The sequence below is a fragment of the Condylura cristata genome, unplaced genomic scaffold, assembly GCF_000260355.1.
Source record: "Condylura cristata isolate star-nosed mole 26May11 unplaced genomic scaffold, ConCri1.0 scaffold00008, whole genome shotgun sequence".
Taxonomy (NCBI): domain Eukaryota; kingdom Metazoa; phylum Chordata; class Mammalia; order Eulipotyphla; family Talpidae; genus Condylura; species Condylura cristata.
Window position 1 is genome coordinate 52,039,492 of NW_004567109.1, and position 13,484 is coordinate 52,052,975.

At 41.2% G+C, this 13,484-nt stretch overlaps 1 protein-coding gene across 1 annotated transcript in view; it reads left to right on the top strand.

Moving 5' to 3' along the window:
• The window catches only part of WDR63 (WD repeat domain 63), a 50,133-nt gene that overhangs the window by 2,609 nt on the left and 34,040 nt on the right, over window positions 1-13,484 (top strand). The window contains exons 3-9 of the mRNA XM_004679529.2: window positions 2,479-2,660; window positions 3,503-3,607; window positions 4,047-4,205; window positions 5,456-5,655; window positions 7,745-7,861; window positions 10,579-10,769; window positions 11,587-11,711. Coding sequence (XP_004679586.2) covers window positions 2,479-2,660; window positions 3,503-3,607; window positions 4,047-4,205; window positions 5,456-5,655; window positions 7,745-7,861; window positions 10,579-10,769; window positions 11,587-11,711 — 1,079 coding nt within the window. The remainder of the gene's footprint in view (window positions 1-2,478; window positions 2,661-3,502; window positions 3,608-4,046; window positions 4,206-5,455; window positions 5,656-7,744; window positions 7,862-10,578; window positions 10,770-11,586; window positions 11,712-13,484) is intronic.

Below are 13,484 nucleotides of genomic sequence, written 5' to 3' on the forward strand. Positions count from 1 at the left end.
TGCTCACTGTGTCTCTGGTGAATACTCTCACTGTCCCTGCACCTCTGGCCTGTACCCCAGTTCTGTATGCATAAATAAATAAATCTTTTAAAATAAAATAAAAAATATATCAGATGATATCACTTCCAGGACTACAGTGTGAGATCAAGGCGAAAAAATAGCAACAACAAAACAACAAAACAAAAATAAGCAGACAACTATAAATCAGAGAAATTCTCCAGGAGAGAGGAAAGACAAGTATCAAAAAGAGGGCAGAAGAGCCCAAGGGACTATGGTGATGGTGCACAGGTGAAATGGTGGTGGAAACCCTATGAGGAATATACCAAGAAAAGAAATTAAACATTGTAAGAAAAATAAATAAAAAGAATAATTAAATAATTCCCTGAACAGTGTGTTTTAGAGGACTGCTTATATGTGAATCAAATCAACATTTACCTATTAAGCATCTCCTATGTACTAGGTATTTGGGTTGGTATTTTTAGAGCAATGTAAATGAGCAGCTTGTCCTATGGATGACTTGTATTCCAAATGTTTGTTTATTATGCCAACTGATTGTAATTTGCAAAATATCTCTACCCATAATCAGTATTACGTGTGTATTCATTAAAATCCTCAAAATTTCCTGAATCATCCTCCCAATAGGTTCAAAGCAAGTGTTTCTATGAAAAAAATAAATTCAAGATTCCAGCTTCAGAGGCCACACACATGTCTCTCCATCCCCTTTGCTGGTCCATCTGTTGAACGTCATGGGGAGCGTGCTGGCATCTAGGAGGGTAGGGACAGAGAAGGTGGGGTGGGATCTGTGACCCTGGTAGCTTGGATCTGGGGAAGGGAGCTCTGGGGGGTATACACAGAAGTGAGACTGGAGGTGTGGAAGCTGATAGTGATAAGATTTATAAAATGAGAAGACAGTTTGAGGCAGGGCTGGTTGGGGGCAAAATGATGTCCTATGATTCATTTCCCCTGTCCTAGGGTAAGCTGCTGCTATAAACTGTCCAAATTTGGTCTGAAATGGGGGTTAGGGACAAGTAAAACAGCAACAGAAGTCTCTTGAACCTTGCCTCCCTCTTCTGAGGGCAGTCCAGGGGGTCAGGAACTAGTGGAGGGAAAAATGGCCACCTGTCTCCTTCCCTACTCCCAAAGGTTTGCCAATACAACCTAATTGGGAAGTTAGTAGCTTTAAAAATGTGGAAAGTTGAATAACAAGTTTGACTGTGAAAAGAAGGAGCCCCAGAGAACAGGTTTCCATAAAGGGTCAAGGAAGTTTTCACTAAATGGGAGACTATTGAACGAATCACTCACCGTTGAGCATGGTGAAGAAAAATAGCACTGATGAGGGAAAGTAGAAGAGAGAATAGTTGACGGACCCTTAGTGACTGAATAGGATGAGAGAGGAGTGCAGAAAGGCTGAGATAGGCTGATCAGCTGGTGGGCAGGTCTGCAGGACTCAGCAGAATTCTGTGCTGTGCAAATACAGGATTTTCTCTGAAATAGGAAACTGGGTCTCCTCATAAGAGAGAGGTGAACAGGTAAGGAAAGCAATAAAGGCTTGACAGAGCCTAAAAGGGTGAGCATAGCTTTAGACTCAAAATTTTGCGTTTAAAAGCTATCTTAGGAAAATCATGTGAAATAGGATAAATATTTATGAAGTAGATAGTTATTTGTAGACTCACTTATAATCACTGGAAACAAATGAGAAAAAATAATATAATGCTTACCAGCAACAGAATGATTGAAATTATGATTCTGAGTTATATTAATTTGAAATGTGTTAAATGGTCTAGTGTCTCTTCATTTCAAGTAAGAGGCATAAGCATTTTAAAATGTATTGGAAAAAATGATTGACTGTCATAGTGAAATAGCTGTAACGTAATAATAAGTATGAAAAGCAGGGTTCAGAATTTCACAAAAGAGCCAGCATAGAGAGCGGCAAGGAGGAAACAGCGAAACCATTAATAGAGCCTCTCCCTGGAGAGTTAGAAGTATGGGTAACTACTCTTTTCTTTTTTTCTGTTTATTTTTAATAATGGATTTTTTTTTAAAGATTTATTTATTCATACAGAACTGGGGTACAGGCCAGACATGCCTAGAGTGAGAGGATTCACCAGAGACAGAGTGGGGAGAACAGGCAGATCGATGAAGGACACTGCTGAGGGGAGCAGCGGTCGGGTCAGGAGAGGTCTGCCGTGACATGTGGATCTCCTCCGGGGCAGGCGGGGATTGAACTCATGAGGAAGTGGCTTAAGCTTCTTAGTGCTGTGCTTTAACCCGCTGCGCCACCAGGGAGGGCCAATAGTGGATATTCTTAACTTTAAAAATAAGAACAGTGACTTCTAAGTTTTTCAAAATTTTAACTGAAACAATGATCTAAAACAAAATTTAAAATAGATTTAATTTAAAACAAACAATTGCACATTTCCTATTGCTAATATTGTAAGTGGTTACATTTAATGTCCAAATCTACTTTGGCTTTCCCAGGTCATCCAGAAATTTATCCGTTAGTGTTAACTACCATGACCCAGGAAATATTTCAATGCCGAATAGATCAAGATGTCACAGAGGAAAAACCTTATAAACTTATCAAAAAAGAAGCTATTCTTGAGGACTTTAAAAACAGAGCTGCAGTATCTGATTTCTACCCAGTCAAAAAAATCATTCAGGTACTATAACATGCCTCTTACGCTTCATTCCTACCTCAAAAATTCTGGATACAGGATAACTAAGCTGGAGAGATTGCTGAGTTCAAATCTGGCATACCCCTTTTTGAGGGTCAGTGCCAGCTTGTCCGTGCCTTTTGGGGAATCCTGCCTGACCATCCTCTGCAAAAAGCAGCCTGATCAATGATGGGTGACTGCTAATCCACAACCAGAAAAGCCCATCTTTGCCCAATTTTTTTTTTTTTTTTAGATTTATTTATTTGTGCATACAGAACTGGGGTGCAGGCCAGAGGCTCAGGGGCAGTGAGAGGCTTCACCAGAGACAGAGCGGGGAACAGAACAGGCAGGTCAACAAAGTACACTGCTGAGGGGAGCAGCGGGCGGGTCAGGAGAAGTCTGCCACGCCATGTGGTCACCTCCGGGGCAGGCGGGAATCGAACTCATGCGGAAGTGGCTTTAGATTCTCAGTGCTGTGCTTTAAAACGCTGCGCCACCAGGGAGGGCCGCCATCTTTGCCCAATTTTGACCAGAATAAGAATCAACACTTGTTTCCCCATACTGTTTAATTCATAATTTTGGGCCTGATTTGGATACAGACATGTTACTGGAATGTTATTTTCCTGTTACAAATAATATTACATGGTAAATTCCCCTGAAACCATGTGTTATAAGAGTTTTTTTAAGTTAATAAAATAATTTTGCAGCCTGGGATGACTAGCCATAGATTAGCACTATGCTTATCTTGTTTGATTGACTGATGATAGGAATCACACTTTTATGTCGATGTCGGAATAAACTCAGTGACTATTGAACACTGATGTTCTCTTTTGATTCTATTTCTACAGGACTACCCTGGCGATGAGCTTCTGATTGTTTATGACATAGACTTCAAATATGGACTTAACTTTTATCTTATTGGAACTGAAGAGGGCAAGGAAAACTATTTAAATGTAAGCACAGACAAGCCCTTGCAATTTGTGGATTGTCAGAAGGCAACAGTACCCCCAGGGGACACCAGGCATGGGTATGATTATTCCTGTTCAGCCCTGTCTCCAGGGGATTGACGTCCAGTTCTGGCATCTAGAACAGGGGAGCAGTGATTGTGGGGTGAATTAAATCAACACTCCCAGGGTAGCAGAAAACTACTTATTTTCCCTTCGTTGACCCAGTGAGAGTGGAAACATCTAGAATCAGCAGCTCCTCTGCCCATACTCTGGTTCCCCTCTTCCTTTTTATTTGTAGCTTAGTTTTCCTCTCATAATGGAAAAGGGGGAAAAAATGAAGTATTTAATGAATGTATATACAAGTAACATTTATTGTAAAATAGACACATGGAGCTGTAACCTAAATTTGGTTGTATATTTTAGAATGCTATTTATTCTACTCTAGCCACCAGAAGCGTCAGAAGAACAGGATGAACTTAAAGAATTTAAAGAGCATCTTCCCGAGGACATGTATGTTTATAAGCCACCTGTCTCTAAACCATGGGTTTCTTTGGGCAGTGAAAAAGAAATTGAGGAAGAATCGGTCAGAGGATCTACAAAGCAGGTCAGAGGCTTGAATCTGATTTTTGGTCACTACCTCACTATAGCTAAACACTACAGCTGAGGGGTCTGTAAAGAAGTGCTAGAAGCTACAGTGATATAAGGCTTGTCTTTTTATAGAATTGTCTTAGGTGTAATAGGTTGCATTGTGTGCCCCAGTCCCCTTCAAAAAAAAAAAAAAAGATATGTCAAAACTCTAGCCCTAACCAATTCAGAATGTGAATCCATTAGGAAATAAGGTCATTACAGAAAGTCATTAGCTCAAGTCAGGTCCTGTGGAAACTGGGGGAGGGCCTAAGTCCTATATACTGGGGTCCTTATAAAACAGCCATGTGAAGGCACAAAGACACAGGGTGACACCATGTGAAAGAGGAGGCAGTGACTGGAGTGCTGTTTCAACTTCAGGGAACACCAAGGAATCCTGACGTTCCCCAGAAGCAAGAGAGAAGTAGTAGTTTCTCCCTCACAGCCCTCAGAAGGAATCAGCTCTCCAACACCTTGGCCTCAGACTTCTGCCTCCACAATGCGGGGGGAATCAATACCTATTTTAAGCCACCTGTCTGTAGTACTTGTTACAAAAATCCTAGGAAACATACAGAGTGGTCTCAACACAGTCCCCAAGAGGATGACGTGTATGAGAGTGATTTATTATGAAACTGTCCCATAAGAGACTGGGAAAAAACAGGAAGGGGCGTGGGGTTAATTCCTGCCTGGGGGTGACCTCAAGCAAAAGTCTGACAGAGTGATGATCTCAGCCTGCATCCCTAGAACAGGGGAATGCCAGTGTGATCAATGGTGAGTGGCTAATTCACAGCCTGAAAAGCCCATCCTTGCCCAATTTTGACCAGAATAAGACTATCCTTATTTTCCCCAAATTGTTTAATTCATCTTTTTGGACCTGATTTGGATCCAAACATACTAGTGAGCGTAACACCAACTATAAGGAATGCTATTTTCCTGTTACAAATAAAATTGCATGGCATGTTTCCCTGGAATGCAAACAGTGGCAAAGGAGATGGACTTACATATATCTTCTACTGGACCATTGTCATTTAAGTTATAAACTGCCAGGTATTTCCTTTTCTCGGGACCACAGACAGAGTATCCTCCATGGAAGAACAGCTGGTAGGGGCACACACAGTCATACTTGACAGAGAATATGACAAGGAACCCCAGGGGATGCCAGCCTTGCCCATCACATGACTGTTTTTCACTAAGGACATGTTTTTGTTAACATGTTTGTATGTGTTGCAGATCACATACATGATTTCTCGAAAACGAGAAGAATTTGGTAGTAAGATTTACTTCAGTGACCAGAATGCCTCCAGTGTAAAAGATGCCTATATTGAGTGTACGTCCTATCCAGATGAAAACTTTACCATTAAGCAACTTGAGAAAGATGTTGGCACTCAAGTAGTTCCCAATGTCAAGGACACAACTACTCAAACAAGATGGTAAGCATGGGTTTATGTATTTATATGAAGGCAATTATGATAAAATCTAGCAGTGTCCATTATTATTTTGAGAGCTCTTCAGGATAAGTAGAAATGGGTTGGCAATGATGTCATCAGTCACCACAGAGACTCTAATTATGCTTCACAGTGCATTGTAAAATATTAGTAGAAAACTAGATGCAATCATATAAGACCGTAAATACTACGAAGTGGGAACATGAGTGATGCTCATTTTATTAATAATTACAGAGGTGCTTTCACAGAGCAGCCCTGCTAATTCTTTTCTGAGTTTTATCAGTGCCTCCAAACTGGTGTGTTCAAGCACCAAGTGATCATTCTCACACATCAACTCAGATTGTTTTACTTCACTGCCTAAGTCTTTTCTTGGGCTCCCTGACACACCCAGAGCAATTAGGATGGCAGATGAGGTCCTCCTTCCTCCTTGAGGAACTTCTGTCTCTGTCCTATGTGCCTGAGCTTGTCCCTAACAAGCCCTTTGACCTCTAGGCCAGTTCCCAAAATACCTGCTTTCTGCATATTCCTGCCTTTGTCCATGTTGTTTCTCTGCATAAAATGCCCTACACTGTTCATCCTGTGGTACCCCCGCCTCTGTGTATCTGGAAACATCTGGTTGAATTGATCACTACCATCCTGAATCCCCAGTAGAGCTTAGAGGTATCTTTATGGCAGCCCTGATGAGCTATAATATACTCATCTGCTTATCTGTGTTATAAGGTTATAAGCCATAACATTTTATACAATAATCCCCTAAAATTTATCCAGTGAGTAAATTGATGTGAAATGGATTGCTGAGGGAATGTTCTGGGCCCTTGACTTAGGCTTTCATGTTATGTAAATGTGAAGACATGTTTAGCTAAGCCAGACATCTTTTCAGTTTAAAAGATAGCTTCTTATTTTGAAATAATTTTAGATTTATAGATGATAGCTCATGAATATGATTCATGAATATGATTTGGAGACACAGAGAGAGGAAATACAGTCCCCAAATTTAAAGCCATCTCAACAACTCAAGAAGGTAGGAAGGAGAGTATTTGCCTGGAACCATGAGGTGAATGGTCTGGGAAGATAAGGAAGGAGTAGCAGAGGTAGACAGAACAGTGGGTGGTACTACCAGGAACCAGCATAAGAAATGGGTAAGAAACCAGGGAGGCAAGTGAAGAGACAGGCCAGAACCAAAGGTGCTGAAGAGAAAGACAATTGCTGGCTAAGTCTTGGTAGAGAGTTAGGATCTCAGAGGCCCAGAAATACCAAGAAGAAAGGACAAGACAGGAAGGGGAGAGGTGATGAGGTGATATGTCATTACCAAAAAAAAAAAAAAAAAAATTAAGATGTTACGACAAATTTCTAAATCAAGATAGCCAGACTTTTTCTGTTTCTGTCAGTGCATAAACAGTGACAGATGACTCAACTAGGGCAGACAAAGAAGACAGATTCAGAAACAACAATGAACTTCTGATTATAGGGCCCCTGAGCATGGACTGGGATTCAGATTTAGTAGGCTCTCAATGAATACTGGCTGATAATAACAGGCAGCTGCTTCTTTATATATGAAGTGAATAAATGAGAAATCAGGCAGGTCTTGACCCATAAAATGCAATAAACGTATGAATCAAAAGGTACTCAGATGGTTCAAATCTAGGTTACTCGGAGAATATTGGCACTCCTGACTGAGATGAAGAAGTTGGGAAGGTAGCTGGTCTCAGGTGGAGAAGATGGGCTTTATAAGGGAAGAAATAAAAAAAATTAAAATGAGGTCAAAAGAATAATGGCAGCGAAAGCAAATGTTTACAGTGTTCTTACCACATAGCAGGCATTCTTACAAACACTTTGAACATAACTCAGTTTTCCCAACTGCCTTTGGAGGTACACACTATTTTACAAACAAAAAGGTTGAGACAAAGAGGAAACAAATGAAAGCTCAATGCTTGAGAAACAACTTGAATCCAACGTAACAGTGAATAGATTTTCTAAGAAATTAAAAAAAAATTGAAAAACTAATGTTTTTCTGATATTGCTTCTTTGATGAAACCACCAGGTGCATAACATTTTTTATTTTCTAACATACTAGGACATATCCCAAAAATGCAGCTACCCAATATTACCCAAGAGAATTTTCAGAAGAGGAAAAAGAGACATTCAGACAATCAAAGTCTTTGATTGATTTTCTTAACAATGTGACCACAAGGTAAAAATCTTATATTCAGTTTTTAAAGTAAAACATAAGTATGATACTCATGAGCTTTAACTCAGACAGCAGTTTTTCCAGCCTCCAATTCATCACTCACAGGAAACTAGTGGTAAGTGCAAGAAAAATAAGAAACAGGAAACCAGAAAAAAAAGGTACTGTCTTCACTTTCCCATGTGAATTACTTCCCCACTCAGGCAGAGAGGATAGAATCAAGAAGCCAAAGCAACCTCTCTTGGGAATTCCTTTTGTATATACTAACTAAAGCTTCTACGTAAAACTGGATTTAAATCGGGCCTCCCTGGTGGCACAGGAGTTAAAGACATAGCCTGTCAAGCTTCTGCCAGTCATTACAGCATGAGGTCAGTCCCTAGCTGGCCAGGGAGCTGACCCACATGGCACAGCAACTCTCCTGTCTTGCCTTCTGTCCAGACTGTTCTGCTCCCCACTGTCTCTGGTGAATCCTCTCACCTCCCACACCTCTGGCCTGTGACCCAGTTCTGATATGCATAAATAAATAATCTTAAAAAAATCTGGATTTTGGCCCTCCCTGTTGGCGCAGCAGGTTAAAGCACAGCACTGAGAAGCTAAAGCCACTTCCACATGAGTTTGATTCCCGCCTGCCCCAGAGGTGGCCACATGGCATGGCAGACCTCTCCTGACCCCTCAGCAGTGTACTTCGTAGATCTGCCTGTTCTGCTCCCCACTCTGTCTCTGGTGAAGCCTCTCGCCGCCCCTGAGCCTGTGGCCCGTACCCCAGTTCTGTACAAACAAATAAATCTTAAAAAAAAAAATCTGGATTTAAATCTTCAAGATCCAGGATGTAAAATCCCCTATACAGGATTATCCATACTTTAATGTGCATATGAACTTCCTGGGGCTTTTGTGAAAATACAGGTTCTGACTCGGTAGTTTGTGGGATAAATTCTGGACTCCACATACAGGTAGTGCTGATACTGCTGGCCCAAGGCCACATTTTATGTAACAAGATGTCCTAGGAAACGCTTCTCATTTGAAAGATGAAATGCAGGAAGAATTTAACTGAAAAGAGCATTCTATTTAGCATAGTGGTGTTAAACACTAAACACCATTTTTAGGAGTATCTGTTATATTTAATGTTTACAATTAACTATCTATAGAAAGCATCTTTCCCTTAATTGAGAATCATTCAGCTTACCACACTTATCAAAACACCAAGTCATTTGAACTCTCAGTGATATAGGTAAAACCTTGGTGGCGTTTTAATTGTGGGAAATCTCCTAAAGGTCTTGGGCATGAGCTGAGATTTCACACTTAAGCACCTAAAGGAACAATAAATGTTACAATGACTTTTAGGATAGAGTCTGTTAGATCAGCTCTAGATTGTTAAGGGATTAGCCTAACACCCAGAATATTTCTTAAAGAATCAGTATTAGCACTTTTAGCTAATTCCTCAAGTTAGGGGTGACTCTTCCGTTGAAGAAGGTTTACTAGTAGAGTTAAACACATCTGTACCTTCAGCCACTGTGACAACTAAAACCAACACACACACACACGTCTAAACTTCAAATCTCTATACTTCAAGTCTTGAGAATCTCTACTTTGTTGTTTTGAACTATATATACATATCATATTTATAATCCTATAAGTATATTAGTATAGTAATTAATATAGGTGATCATTTGGTACTGCATAGGGCTAAGAAAATTGCCTTTTCTGTCAGCTTGAGGTTTTTTTTTAAGATTTATTTATGCATACAAGAACTGGGGTACAGAGGTGTGGGGGGCAAGGAAATGTGGTGAGAGGTTTCACCAGAAAGTGAGAAACAGAACAGGTAGATTGACTAAAAATATACTGCTGGGGTGAGCAGCAAGTGGGAGAGGAGAGGTCTGCCACACCACGTGTGTCACCTCCCTGGCTGGGGATCGAACTTGTGCTGCCGTGGCTGTGGACAGACTTATGAAGTTGTGCTTTAACCTCTTGTGCCACCACAGAGGTCCTGTCAGTTTGAGGTTTCGTGGAGCAAGTAAGTTAAACGTTGAGGTTTATGGAGGGTCACACTGAAAAAAAAAGAAAAAAAGCTTCAGGGCCTCGCTGGTGGCCTATGGGTTAAGTCTCAGCATTATCTCCACAAAGGCCTGAGTTCCATCCCCAGTCAGGGAGCTAATCACATATGGTGCAGCAGACCTCTCCTGTCTTGCCTGCTGCTCCTCTAAACAGTGTATTTTTGTAGCTGCCTGCTCTGCTCCTGTTCTGTCTCTGGTGAATCCTCTCACCCCACTTCTTCAAGACAAAAATATGTATCTTTTTTTTTTTTAAAAAGAAAGAACTTAAAAATCTCAACCAATACAATAGGGAGCTCCAGAGCAAAGACGCCCTTTGCAAGAGTCCTGAATAACTCAGGACAGGCCAAGCCCTGGTGTCCCCTCAACAGCAGTGCTCAGTCACTAGCCTGGGGAGATCACACTTGCCCTGTCTTGGAAACCCAGGTAGGTGGGGAAGGTGCCAGCGGCTGTCTGCTAACAGCAGCCTCCTGGCCACTGGACAGCAAGTTCTTTGAAGTTCTGAGTAACACAACACTGTAAATATTTTTTTTCTCTTAAATCACTTATTTCACATAGGTTAATCATTCGTTAGCAAATATGCTGGGGATTTTTTTTTTTTTATCCATTAAGTGGGAGGAGCTGCTGAAAGACATAATCCTTGAATACTAAAAACCAGTGTTTTTCAAAAAATAGTGTTGAAATAGCTCTGCAGCAAAATGAAATCATGAACACATTTGTTGATGACTGGAAAAACCTGGCAGAAGAGGAAGGCACCTTTGGGGACAAGTCCGACACCCACCTGAAAGAATACCAGTCCTTTACCGACCTTCACAACCTGACGGAGAAAATGATCACCTGCGTCTGCTGGCACCCAGTTATTTATGGTGAGCCCCAGTTAGCTTTGGGGACAGAAATGACTGGGATTCCCTTTCATGGTGGCTTTGAAATGATCTGTTGCTCTTATTTGTCAAATTGCAAACCAGCTCCATTTCATTAAGACAACTTCCCTTTGTTGAGTGCCCCAGGTCCCTGCCCAGAGTCTTCTGCACCTCCTCTCAGTCTTGCGGCCTCCCACCAACTCTGTGGAACACAGACCCTGACATCCATGTTCATGTCCATTTTACAAGGACCAACTTGTAAGCTAAGGGGAGTGATAGGCTGAGGTCACCAGCTGATTCAAGATGGAATCTGGATCTGAGGGAGGGGTGGGGGGGCTAATGGACTCCCACAACTGACTTCCTTGTCTCTAACACTCCCCCCCCTTTTGAGAAGACAGGAAAAACTCACCCCGTTTAAAGCTCTCAGCAGTCAAGGGAGAGAGGTCCATAAAGGTGGAGTCATGGAAAGTGTAAGATCCTCACCCCCCTCTCTTTCCTTCACATTTGCTCTCTCCTCACAGAAAAAAAAAAAAAATTAATTATTGAATATTTGAAGTTTATTGCTTATTTTATATGAAGACTACAGCTCAGTTTGGACCAGCCACATTTCAAATGCAAAATAAGTGTCTTGTGGTTACTACTGGTCAATATGTGTCTACATATTAAGCCAGAGTTCTAAGACAACTCTTTCTTTGTCTTCCAAGAGAATGTTTTTGCTCTAATTCATCGAAATAGAATGGTGACGATGTAGAAGAGTAAAACCTAGAACATGTCTCCCTGTCCAGCTGCTGCAGACTTTAACGAGTACTTATGTTCCAATCAGGGCTGATAGCTGTGTCTGTGGCTGTGCGGCTCTCCTTGGAAGAAAGAGTCCACTTTTCTGGTAAACTGTTGCTGCAGCCATCACTGATCCTTTTCTGGAGTTTCTCAGATCCCATACATCCTCAGGTAATTAAGAAGAGTTGTCCCCCTAGTCAAAAATTTCAAATACTACTTTCACATTTGTGTTTACCAGATTTAATTGTCAAGAATTTCATAATCCCTTAGTGTTTATAAAGCTAGGCTTTCTTCAAATTCAAAATTTGCCATCATTCATTCAATGTGAGCAAAAATAAACTTTACACATAATTTATTGAGCAAATCAGCATCTTATTTTTAAAGAAGATTACAAGAAGAGTGTAATTTTAATTCTTTAAAATAAGTTTAAGTTCTTTAAAATAGAACTTAGTTTTTTACGAACTTCATTTAAATAACAATTGTTCAAAGGCAAATAGATCTTAGCTTGCCAGGAAATTTCTCAATTCCAAAGATCACCAGTAGGTAATTGTCTAAAAGTGGAGCTGACCCTCAAGAAAGCAATGAGGGCCTCCCTGGTTCCTAGGGGTTAAGTCTCAGCACTATCACCTCTATGGCCTGAGTTCAATCCCCAGCCAGGGAGCTGACCCACATGGCACAATAGACCTCTCCTGACCTGCCAGCTGCTCCCCTCAGCAGTGTGCTTCCTCAATCTGCCTACTCTACCCCCACTCTGTCTCTGGTGAGTCCTCTCACCACCCCTGCACCTCTAGCTTGTATCCCAGTTCTGTATGCATAAATAAATAAATCTTAAAAAAAAAAAAAAGAAAAAGAAAGCCAAACCAAAACACATACATGAATTCAATTAAAACATGAAGATTGAGTTTATTCCATGTCAGCTCAAGAAAAACTCTGCTTAGGGGGAGGGTGCTAGATTGCATTAAGTTGAATATCTTTCCAAATATAGTAGTAATTTGATTCCATAAATTAAGTAAGGCTGGCCCTCCCTGGTGGCGCAGCGGGTTAAAGCACAGCACTGAGCATCTAAAGCCGCTTCCGCATGAGTTCGATTCCCGCCTGTCCCGGAGGTGACCACATGGCCCGGCAGACCTCTCCTGGCCCGCCCACTGCTCCCCTCAGCAGTGTACTTCGTCGATCTGCCTGTTCTGCTCCCCCCTCTGTCTCTGGTGAAGCCTCTCACCACCCCTGAGCCTCTGGCCTGCACCCCAGTATGCACAAATAAATAAATCTTTAAAACAAAATTAAGTAAGGCTTTTAGTAAGCCTTAGTCTCCTCTTCAGCCTTCTTTACTAATTCATCTGAATTAAGGCAGTTTTACTACAATGAATTTGAAGTACTTTCATTATTATAGATCCATAGATCAAAATGACAGATCTCTAGCTCTTTCTTGCTACCTTCTTACCATAAAAGTGGTGACATTCTCTTGCTGAAGTTCTCTAACATTTTCTAGAACATAGAACAAATCTCTGCTCCATACCATGAAAGTGGCTGAGCTTCCCAGCTCAGAGGAAGAGGAAAGAAACTCTCCCTTCATCTAAGAATAATTTTGAAAGCATTAGAAAATTATTATTTTTTTAATAAAAAGGCTTATTTTTACTTATTTATATATACAAGAACTTAGGTATAGCCAGAGGTATGGGGGGGGGGGTGAGAGGATTCACCAGAGACAGAATGGGGAACAGAACAGGCAAATAATTAAAGTACACTACTGAGGGGAGCAGCAGGCAAGACAGGAGAGGTCTGCAGCACTATGTGGGCACCTCCCTGGCCGGGAGATGAAACTCAGGCCACCGTGGCTGGCGATAGCTTGATAGTGCTGAGACTTTAAGCCCTGTGCCCTTTATCCAGCAAGGCTCTTAGCAAATTATTTACCCCTCTCTTTCCTTCACATTTGCTCTCTCCTCA